Here is a 12,414-nt window from a genome sequence, read left to right on the forward strand (position 1 = left end):
TTGCAAATTCCATATGACAAAAGGATTCTTTGTTATTTATGGGCGTCTTTAAAAGCTCATGCTCATTGAGCAGCGCCTCTGTCTCTGCCTGCCGTGAAAGCCTTTCCATCTATTTCAACATACAGTACTGTATTTACATTGCCAAGAGGGTGTGTCTGAGTATGCAGTCCATATAGTAATATAGTGGTAATTAAGTGCACTTTCAAAAGCTAAAATACTCAAAAAAATCACATGTTAGATATTACTGGCTACAGCTGCTGCATACCATTCTTACTCTTGCACACTAAATTGGTGTGACACCAGCTACAACATCAACAACAAATGATACTGAGTCACTGATAAAAGTATTTGACGCACTTAAATTATAAATGGCTGCTTTTAAAGTTGCTGGTTTTATTAGTATGTGGCTCATGTCATTTCCAAGGATGATTTACTGCAGTTGCCTCAGGACCCCAGAACTCCTAGAGACCCCCCATAAATCCCCGCTCTCAGTGTCTTGGATGTCAAATAATGAATAGCAAATTTGTTTTTGAGTACACACATCCAAATCCAACGACGGGGGTGGTGGGAACACGAGGTTAATAAGAGCCACAAGCAAATTTTGCCCTTATTCCCATGTAAAAATGGGAATTGTCATTTCCTATTTGTTCAAAAAGGGAAATAACAATCACAGCTTGATTCTCAAAAAGAATTGGATACAAGAGGCCAACTGCTACAGAATACGAGGCAAAATGCACCTAAAATCTGCCGCTTACCTACCTACTTGCTGTCAAGTAAAATGTAAGGTTAAGACTGCACAATATTAACCTAATAATGGCCAAATCTGAAGTATGGTGTTGGTGGAGCTTGAGAACTAAACTACGCATGTCACTGTAAATGCACTGTAAAGACAAGGACTTAACTCAAGCTCAAGTGACCACAAACCACCAATCTTTCCATGTAGCACAGAGGCAACCATATAGATCTTGTTCTAAAAGACAGGTCCATTACTCTATTCTCCAACCATCCTAATCGGACGTTAATGTTTCACTCTAACATCCCCGACTGAACCGATCGAGAGCAGGACACACAGAACAGGGGAAAGTTCCTACTTTTTTTGAGTGTCCTCTGGCTGTTCCCATTTGGGCAATCACCTTGGCCAAGTACCGAAGTAATTACTGAAGTTGCCTATTGCACACTTTCCATTATTCATTTTCATTAACTTTGGGTCTACACTTAGTGACCCCATACCATTATATGTAAATATGTATTTTTGACTTCCTCCTCCTCATTTACGCAGCGCAATTTTTGTACAGCTCTGTACGTGCATTTCCTCGTTCATTGTTGGATTAAGTCACTGTGACCAATAGTCACTGTGATTTTCTTTTTTCAAGCCTTATCCAGACCAGGAGTGAATAGTAATTGAAAATGAATTTGCACTGCCTGAATAAATAGCTTGATTGACAGATTTTTTTTTTTTTTATAATAAGAGTTTGCTTATAATAAGCTATCGTATTGTAGGCCTTGGTAAAACAGTGAGATGGATCTCTGGCACACAGAGATTAAGGATGCGTCTATGAGGATTTGAGAGGAAATGAGATAAAGATGTAATATGGGGACATGAAAAGCCAAATCCATGTTGAATAAAGATGAGGGAACAAGTTCCAAAAACACAGCTTCAAAAACACTGTTTCCCATGTGGTATTTGCTAAGAGGGGGGTGGTATAAAGAGATGCTTTTGTTTGTTGAATATTTGTCCACACTATTCATATGCAAATATACATATACGTATATATATATATATATATATATGTGTGTGTGTGTGTGTGTGTGTGTGTGTGTGTGTGTGTGTGTGTAAGACCATCAGGAGCCTTTTTCTCCAGAGGCATAGCACACAGTGGAGTTGTTGACAGGTCAGAGTACTGAGCATCAATCATGCAACAGCTGTGAGCGGTGCTGGTGCAAGCAGGGACTGAAAGGAGCATTTGTGACTCGTTTCCTTCTCCCACCCCCACCCCCCACCCACTCCTCTTAAATGTGCCACCTCAACAAGTTGATTCCATCTGAGGATCCATTCTAAATAGAGTTGCTAGGGGACAGAGAAAGAGCTGTTACCTGATATTAGAGCCTCGCAATTTCACAATTTGAATTGTTGAATGTGGCATAAAAGCATTTAGTGGCATGGGGCTTTGGTAAAATGCCCTTCATTGTCATGTGTGCAATTTTGTCATTACTCAAAGAACAAAAGGCGAGAGATAATGAACTAGACTTTCATTTAATGCCGTTAGAACAGAGAGGATGATTTTTAGAAAAATGTGTAGGATTGTAGTTGGATCTACTTCACTGAACCGATAACTCAGACCGAGACACACGTCTAAATTCCGTGCCATTATTCACTTTTCTCATCCTGGTCCTGCACATGTAAATTCAATGTAAATCTCTGTATGTGTTCGGGTCCATGCTGTAATTAGAGGAGGCTATGTAAATTCAGCCTGTTTCCTTAAAACAATATTCTCAAACGCTACCACGTGTAAGGACATCTAAGAGAAAGGTTTGTCACCATTGTAGTCTCACAAAACGTTCAAGCTTTTTAACAACTGAACAGTGAAATCCGCGAGCCCCGCATTTGTACATCTGAGATACACCAAAACATAAATTGTTATAATGTAGACTTAGTCATTTGTCATTCATGTTGACATGCCATCATACACTCTCCAGATACTTGAGCCAAAAAGGAGCAAATCCAATATTGAATTCTTGGCAGTAGTTGAAGTGGCACTGAAATTTCAGTACAACAGTGGCAGTCGGAGGCCCCAAAAAAACCCTCCTCTCTTTTCCTCTTTAGCATGTCTTCCCTCAAACAGGTTCTACTGCAGCCGCATCATTAGATGGAAGGTCAGAAGGTCATAGCGCACATTTGTAGAGTGACGAATACCTCATGGGTGATTTGAATACCACTCACCTCTGCCGTTCCTCTCTCCTCAGCTCCCCAATTAGAGCACAGCCAGGTAATAGGCTGTGCTATTAGCTGTTGAGGGTTAAGTTAGCCCAGAGCACCTCTCAAGGCTGATAAGCGGAAGATTCTTCTCTCCTAAGCCCAGATTTACTTGGGTCTTACAACTCTGCAGCGAGTGGAGATGAAACATGACCTAAATTCATCTAATACTATCCTGTGCTTTCTATATGGTAGTTTAATAGCTGTTGTAGACGCATTTGCACAACCGAAGCCTTTTTCCTCTTACAGCTTTTTAGAGTGAGCGGCTTTTGCTTATCCTATAAAATGTCAGCTTCTGCTTTAAAATCTGTGCCATTTTGGCATGCAAATGTTGTAGGAGGAAATGTAAAGTGTGCTTGTACATATTTATGTAGACCCCCCCCCCAAAAAAAATAAAAATAAAACAGCAACAGAACAAGACACACGCACGCACTTACACAAACACTCTCACCGCTGCTTGGTCAGAGTTGGAGGGCAGCTAGCAAGTGATTGAGACATTTCAGGCTGTGGGGGCTGTGGCAGGCTAATCCGTGAAATGAAACTTGACTGGGAGGAGGGGTGAGAGGAGAGAACATGAAAAGATAAGACAGAGTGGGGGAGTGAGAGACAGAAAAAAAGAGTAAAAAGAAGAGGGAGAGTGACAAACCCCTGAGCTGTAAGGATGAGCAGACAGGCTGACAGTGGTGGGCTCACGATGTGAAAATCTGTGCTGCAGGTGAAGCTGAGGCCAGAAGAGTTTGGTATTTCTGAGTGCAGACAGAGTACACTCAGAGAAACAAAGAGACGCCAGGGCAGATGAAGTAGAGCTGTTTCCAGGCCAGCCAAAGGAAGTTATCACTGGGTCTCCCCATAGAAGGCATGCTTGGTTCCGTAGCTCCGCACAGGCTGGCTGTTACAAAAGATTTACAGAATGTAGCCATTGAAGGGACAGTTTTAGTCACTGCTACTCGATTTGAAATATAGCAAGGCGTTTATAAGGGAAAGACAAAGCTCCTGGTGTAGTGTGCATCTGAACAAGATGACAAAACAGAAAGGTCACACAGATCCAGGGCGAGTCTGATCTAATTTCCTTTTGCTTGTTGTTGCTGAAAAAATCATCACTTGCACCTGAGACCTGAAAGAGAGTGGCACGAGCAAAATGAGATGTTATCATGGTAGAATAAAAGATCCCTGAGGACTGGTCTGGAGGAAGGTTGGGGAAGTGTGTTTGCATGCACATGTGAGGGGGTGTGCGTGCGTGAGTCACACCCCCTCCTTTTGTGCACAAGGAAGATTGAGAGTGTGGGTCGAGTGTCAGCGCCAAGGCTGAAGTCGAGTGGCGCTATTGGCAGTCACTCCTCTCCACTTCACCTGCCACAGGTGGCTCTTTCATCTTCCCAGCCCATAGCTTGGTTCTTATCTCGCCTGATAATCATGAATATAGACGTCTCAGTCGAGCTGTTGATTCTAATGTGTAGAAAAAAGAAAAACAACCCAGTGCCGATTTAATAAGCTTGAATCTTGTGATAGTCCATAGGTTTTGCACTGAACGTATCCATTTTGTTAGGTAATGTCACAAATTGAATGAATTGAAGCATCACCTAAGAAAACAGCACAGAATGAAGATGTTCCCTAAAACATTCATAAACAAAGAATACAAGTTATATCATTTTTACTATGTCAGGGGGGATTTATTTATGTCAACACCTGGGCCATAAAACCCAACAGTCTGGAATGTGAGAGGATGAAAGCAGCCGTTTGTTATTCATTGTTTTACAAGATGAGCTAATCTTTTTGCTGTTATGTGAATATTTATGGGGAAATGGTCTGTGAGTGCTGCAGAGGTAGTCGTTATTCTAGTATATCAATTTGAATTGTATGCGACAGTTACAGGGTGGTAATAATCCAGGTTTAAATCTCGTTAATAAACGTTGTGGGTGAGTCAGACTTCTTGAAAGCCACTACGTTTTATTGTGCTGCTGTTTATGTGATATAGTTTTTCAAAGGAAACCCTGGAAAGCCACTGTCTGCAGCTGGGATATTGGCTCCACGGCTGCTAAGTCTGAGGAGTAAACCGTGCATCAATCATTTCCATGTCAGCAGCAGGTTTATGCTGTCACCAACAATCATTGTGTAATCAAAGCATTAACTGGGACGAATCACCAGCTATGAATGTGTGTTTTACAGCTAATATAGCTAATACAGCTATATGGCTTTAAGTTGATTCAAATTTAAAGTAGGACAGTTTGTTCGTTATGAACACATTGGCAACTTCAGAAAGTTAGTAGCTTTTAACAATGGAAAGTGGTGAATAACTTGATTAATTATACACAGACTTACTAGCAGTTATTTAAACAGAACTCGTTAAGGCGCAGTCACAAAATCTTTGGCAACTAAAATGCATATTCTCCTGAATATTTTTAGATAAAACACTAATAGTTTGAACTTCTGATATTGCCATATTTATTCGATTGCTGGAGAACGCAAAAGGAAGAGGAGCCTTGAAACCCCCTCACAACCCCAGTGCTGTAATATATCCTGATCTATTTGGATTGATCAGGATTGGACTTGCCAATTCACAGAGTCAACAATGTTAATGAAATAATGAAATAAAAGTGAAGTAGGTGTGGGCAGCTGCCGGTGTAGTGAGGAAAAAAGGAAGACATAGAAATCTGTCAAACGATCGTCTGCTGCTTGGATTCTCACTGACCTGACCTTCACTTCCTTTCATTATACCTGTATGACTTTTTCTAGATCTGAGTCTTATTATAATTGAGTGTCAGTGTTTGGATCTGGGGCTGGAGCTGGCCGTCCTCTATTAGCTTTGTTATTTATTTATTTATTTATGTATTTTTTCAGAGAACAATTAAAGTACATATCCAGCAAGTACAAATGCTTGACTGTCACTTTCCTTGGCACTCACTTGCTTTCTTGGCGTCCACCTCTGACAGGACCTCCCTCTGCACCACAGAACCTGGTCTACAACATCAACCAGACCACAGTTAGCCTGGAGTGGAGCCCACCGGCTGACACCGGCGGTCGCAACGACGTCACCTACAGGGTTATATGTCGCCGCTGCAGCTGGGAACCCGAGGAGTGTGTTCCGTGTGGGCTAAATGTGGGATACTCTCCCGCGCAGTCAGGATTAGTGGACACTTACGTGACTGTTGTGGATCTGCTCGCTCACGCCAACTACACTTTTGAGGTGGAGGCTGTCAACGGGGTGTCTGACCTCAGCCGCACGCAGAGGCTGTTTGCTGCAGTTAGCATTGCTACTGGCCAAGCAGGTAAAGAATTTTATCATTTATTTTTAATAATGCTGTCTTGCATTTAAACAACTTTGAACTGTGAGTTTTAATTGGTTAAAATTTTATGGAAATGCTGTGGAAAAAAATTCTTAGTGTTTCTTGTTTGTTTATAGTCTGTTGACACACACAATAACAAGTAGAAACTCTGAAAAATCTTTGTTCTACAAATGGACTGATTATTTTCCCAAAATGTGGAAACGATTTCTTTTAAACTCAAGTTAAAAGTGTTTGTCTTCCACTAGCACGGAGCTCGGCCTTTGCTCCTACTAAGAGTGCATTTGACATTAGTACCGTGACGATTGACAGTATTAATTCTGAAAACCTCTCAAATGCAAACTACATTAATGATTCCCCATTAACATTAATGGGCCCAGTCTGATATAATCCATAATATTTTCCAGTATGCATATTACCAAGATTAATTTCATGTGTATATCAGCACTACAGTGGCAAACGCTATTAGCTTAGCAAGGATGCTGACTCCCAGCGGTACCTAAAGAGCTAGTTGTGTCTTTGCAGCTCATTCTCAAGGGAATCAGCCGTAATTAAAATGCTGTGTTTTGTAGTGACAAACTCTTAAGCCTTTTTTATTCATTATTTTTATGGATCCACTCAACAAGATTCCTCTTTCATGCTCGAGCATCCGTGAAACACAGTTGGCCCAAAAGACTGTAGTAATAAAAAATAAGACTGCAAAGACAGCGTTGATGCTTTAGCTGCCAATATAACGTCTTTCTCTGGATAACTACACCTGCGCACTTCAGTTATGATCAGTTATGTCCTGCTGCTTTTAAATCACCATCATTTTAGTCTTTAGGAATGCTGCATATTTGTCACTTCTCTCTTTGTAAATGCCTGCCTGCTGTTGTCTGCTATCAAAAGCAGAATATGTCCCCGTATACAAGCTCTAGGAGTGACAGAGGTGATCAGCTGAACGCATGTGCCCGGGTTTGTCAAAGAGACCTAAGCTAGAATGTGCCAGGGTGTTGAATGGCCAAGGACACGAGGACACCAGGAGGAGGATAATCACATGCTCCTTTGGACTTGCCCGTAATTATACGTGGCATGTTGACAACACACAATTACTCAGTTAACCTGGTGGAATATTAGGCCATTAGCTATTGTGAAAAAGAGCAGTGTTCTTTGCCAAGATGTTGTCATGTTCATAATTTTGAGTAAGTAGCAACATTTAACATGCCTTAACTCTATAAACACAGCATTTGGGCTATATGAATCGACTTTTGTTGGTTAACTTCTTGATGTTTCAATATTAAATGCTTTTTTTGCCTTTGTTTTATGGCTTGGGTTTGGAAAAGTCTCTGAAATTTTATTTCAGCCATGACCCAATACTAAAAGTCTTCTTTGAAACCCAGACTAATCAAATTCATTCAGGGTTAGCAGTTCTTCATGGCAAGACGACCCTCTCCATCTGTTCAATGGTAGGACAGCAGGACAGAATAATACCTTTAATATGAAGGCTGAAATTACAGAAGACTGCGCTGAAAAGAATAAATTAAGTGTGCAGAGAAAAAATCAGCACTGGTTTAATATGTTTTTTTTTTCATTCACAGCATAACTGAGTGATGTATTTAATAAGAAGTCAGTATTTGTCCAACATTTATCTAACCGCAGATGACTTTTTTTCAACAAGTGTGCCAGAGTGATAGAATTTAACAATGACTGAGACTGAAGTTTGTTTGTGTCATGTGACTTCATTTTACCATTGAAACCCAACTATGTAACTCTTGTCTGGCCATTTTGTGAAGATTGGGGCAAGAAAATAGTATTTATTCTCTTAATCAGTATTAATTAAGGACATGAGTAAAGTTCATGTAGAAATTAGATCCTCTATGAGATTTATTGTGTCTGTGATGTTTAGTGGAAGCTCTATTTTTGCTTGGTTTAATAGAAAGAGGGTCAAAACTTGCATTAGTTGAAGCCCGTCCTGTCAGCACTTGCTTTAACTGGAAGGCCCTATATAGATCTGATCGTTCTCATTTACACTCTTCAGCAGATGTTAACTTCTTTTTGCCAGACTCGCAGTTCCACTGCTCTCTGGACTATTGGGGAATGCTTAAGATGTCAGAACTTCTTAAAATAACTGGCAAGCAGACACGGCCACTTATTAGAGAATCACTGCGATATTAGAGTCATTAGAGTCTGAATCATCATTCAGAGTCGACTAAACTTTAGAGAAGGACCATATCAGTGAAAGAACCTTGAAAAGGAAACGGCCCTCTCTCCATCCCTCCCATTGCCTCCTGCTAAATGATAATCAGCAAGCACATAGACTCGTAGCTAGGAACTGGGGAAATGAACGAGTCTGTGAATACAGATGGTGATCCATCTGATGAGGAATTCACACCTCCCGTAATTATACCAAAGGAAGTGTCTGGAGCAAGGCTGGAGCTACATAAGATTCTGAGTGCTTATTGTTCCCAGAAACCTAATTGCCTCTCAGATCTGTCTTAAATGAGTTTAAGTAGAGGCTGTAAGTTAGTAAGCTTGATTTCTTCAGCTCCGTCTTTGCAGTTTCAATAGAAATTCTTCAAGTTGAGGATTTTTGCTATCGTTGCTGCCTGCTCTATGCTGAAAGTTAAGAGTGTGATTCAATCAGCACTCCATTGTGAGCTGCCGGTGCTGCACAGCCAACCTCAGAGGCCCGCAGAGGTCCTTCGTGCCTTAGTTTTCCTCGAGCACACTTGTAAACAAGGCCTTTTGTTCTACCAGCCACTTGTAAGTTGGCCCTGTTCATAGAATTACCATTAATATTTATTCAAGCGAGGTGTTCGCATGTCTGAGCTAGAAAAATCCACAGTAGAGAGGGGCACAGAAATAGGATTGAAAATTGGTTATGGGAACGGCTGCAGGACCTGCGTTTGTGTGTACATGATGTGTACACCTGTTCAGCACAAGACCAGTGTAATGGGGTTTAGGTGCAATCAGTTACTTGTATAAACACTATGGAGTGGAAGGAAGAGCCCGTGGAAATTGATTTTAATGTCGAATGCTTGCCAGCAGCACAAAGCCTGTTACCCTCTTACAGAAGCTGTTACAATAGTGCTCTAAACTATTCACAGGTTTATTCATAGCAGGGAACAGGGAATGCTACTTAATGCTGTAATCTTGACTGCCGTGATTTTACCTAGAAATCCTTCAGTGCCATCTAATAAGAGACATTTCAAATATCTGGTGCAGATACAGACAAACATAATGATTAAGACATGTTATTTTGATGCTTGATAACATTTTATTTAGACATAAGTATTTGGTATTAATGCAGATTTAGAAGGGTTTTGTTTTTAGCATACCTCCTTAACAACAGCATGTCTTTACTTTGAAGTAAACTGCACGGACAGCAAAGTAACAGTTTACCTTTTCTATATACGGGGCCCAATGCTTACAGAAACCAGGTCCCAGCAGTATTAATGCATTAGTTTAAATGAATCAACACTTCAAGTCATTCTGTCAAAATCCCTGAAGCACAGGTTGAGGATGAGGAGTGGCTGCAATCTTTTACTCTAGCTTATCAGTTAGCCAAAGACTTGGACAGTTTTTAAAGCCTGACTGTTAAGGCCTTTACAGGAAATTGAAAATATTTTTTTCGGACTCCCCTGTTCTTAATGCGGCCATTTACACCAACTTCGTAATTTTACTGGACAGTAGAAATAACAGATATAACCAATCAGATTACTGCATTTGGCAACAAGTGCGCTTGTAATTCAAAAATGTGCACCAGTATTGTATACAGAATGAGATGGAAGTAGTAAAATAATCCTATTTTACTTCAGACACAGCTATATGCTGCTTCAGGTTAGTCAGCTCGGATGCAGTCCCTTCAAGGTAAAACTGCTAAAGTTGAATCACATCATTATACAGCAGTGGTTTGTTCTATGGCTCAGTACAAAGGTCAGCTTATTAGGGGGGCTAATAATAATTTCTGAAAAAATTCTGCTATTGTGTGTATGCCTTCTGAAAAATGTGTGTGTTTCAAAAAGCTATGTTGAAAAAAAAACACTTAATATTTCATATGGGAATTCTTAATTTTGTCCTCATCTTTAGATGGGAAAAACAAGCACAGGCTTGTAAACAATAGCACTTAGTTTTTATTAGACTAAATTAAGGGTTAACTTTAAATTTACCTGAATAAACCAAAGTCCTGCTTTGTAGTACACACCTCTGGAAGCAACTGCTAAGAATTAGGATTTTATAAAATATATTAAAATTCAGTTTAAATCAAATTGAACTGGATGCTTAAAATCTTATGTTGCATACAACTTTAACTGTAAGAGTTCAACAAAACGAGGCATCCCTTGGGATCCCGATTGCTCTTTCTGCCAACTGTCCAGATAAAGACAAAGATGACCACTCAGAATGCTTTTACACTGATTTTCAGACTTCTTTATGTTTTCTCAATGAATAAAAACAGTTACTTACAATTGGTGTACTAAGCAATGCTACTAATTCCATGTCAAAAATGGCCTGTAATGAGGTGCAGGTGATGGGATTTCTGCTCTGTGCTCTAGTGATTGTAGTTCTGGCAGCATTGGGACGAAGGATGAAAACATCTGGGTGTTTTCTGCATTACGAACTAAATACAAACTAAATGTGAATTCTAGTGACTGTGCAGTGCACAGTTTGCACTGTTATGGCTTTGCAGCTGGGCACAATGCATGGGATTCGCTCTTCCAGTGGTGGAAGAATTGATGGGTGGATGACACTTTTTTGGGCTGTGGCTCGGAGCCTGGCCTGGTTCTGTTTTGTAATCAATAATAATAATTATTATTATTATTGTTGCTGTTGTTGCTTGAATGTCTTAAAGGAGCTTTGAGATTGACTTTGAATCCCTAGAATATTATGATCATCATTGCAAGACATCGGATGAGACTAAGTCTTAACATTCTTTTGTAGTTTACAACAATCACACTTTTCTCATTACATGAGAAGCTGGGTTATCTTCTGTTTATTTTTAGCCATTCTTCGGTTCATTTGTTGTGCAACACTGTGTGAATGTAGGATGATGTTATAGTCCCCCTCATGTACAAACCTACTTAAACATTCAGAGAGAACAACAGGCTATTCCCTTTAGTACAGTCTCTCAGCACAAAAGGAAAAAGAAGAAGAATTGCAAAGAGGCACATAAGAATGTAAGCAGAGCATTTTACTTTGATCTGAAAAGGCTTCGTGCCTTTGCACTGCGTGAGAAGCAAATATTCCCATTAAGTTTGGCTCTTTTTGTTAAAGTCTGATTCACTGTCCTCCAGCAGTTTAGAAAGGACGATAGCGTTGTTTTATACATGGTTTGATAATTGTTCACAGCTACGAGTGATGCTTCGTGTGCAAGGAATCGATACTCAATGGTAACCTATATGTCCATTTTATCCACATTCAGTCATCACTAAAAGGATATTGTTCAGCGCATTTGTGAAAGTAACACTTGGGGAACAATAAGAGCATTGATTTATCCCTTTTTGTGTTCTAATCTGCCGTGGTGGCCTTAAACAGAAGGATTGATTGATTCTGAGGAGTCCCCACTGACCAGTGCCAGCCAGTGTAATTTTCTAGTTAAGCGGATCCCCCTTTGTAGCATTTGTCCCCGGTTTTACGTTACCTGGGAACCCATTCTTTTTAAACACGGCCCCTGCCCCCGCCCCTCAGCATCCAACATGCTTGCAGTAATTTGATGAGAGCCAGGCAAAGCACTAAGATTCAACAGCTGCAATAAAACTGTGGTGGTCTCAATGCAGCAGCTCAGAGCACTTAACCTGTAGCTTTTCTGTAAATGCCTCCTGATTTGTCTGTCACCCAATCCGTCAGCAATGAATAATTTTCATGGAAGGTGCACTTTAATTACTTTCCCATTTTAAATGGCATTATCGTGGCCTATCTAGGTAATTAATCTCACAGAGTATCCTGTTTCAGCCTTTTATTGCTGGCAGACGAGCTCCCTAAATCCCCCCCGAATCTGCTGTGCTTGAATGAGCCCTCCCTCACAGAAGCTGGCGTCGCCTCTTTCCCCTTCACTTGGTCCCTATCGGAACCGTTGGACAGTTCTTTCTTTGGGAGCAGGCGGCCTGTCAGAGCAACTGGCTGTTTCGCCACCTTGGAAAGGACACAAGCAGACACATCCATGCAGGGCTGCCGGAAAGAACT

General features: G+C 40.6%; 1 protein-coding gene across 1 annotated transcript in view; it reads left to right on the forward strand.

Moving 5' to 3' along the window:
• Positions 1–12,414, forward strand: part of epha7 (eph receptor A7) — a 79,946-nt gene that overhangs the window by 21,078 nt on the left and 46,454 nt on the right. The window contains exon 5 of the mRNA XM_063494764.1: positions 5,905–6,240. Within this exon, the coding sequence (XP_063350834.1) occupies positions 5,905–6,240 (336 nt within the window). The remainder of the gene's footprint in view (positions 1–5,904; positions 6,241–12,414) is intronic.

This window comes from Pelmatolapia mariae, linkage group LG15 (assembly GCF_036321145.2).
Source record: "Pelmatolapia mariae isolate MD_Pm_ZW linkage group LG15, Pm_UMD_F_2, whole genome shotgun sequence".
Lineage (NCBI taxonomy): Eukaryota > Metazoa > Chordata > Actinopteri > Cichliformes > Cichlidae > Pelmatolapia > Pelmatolapia mariae.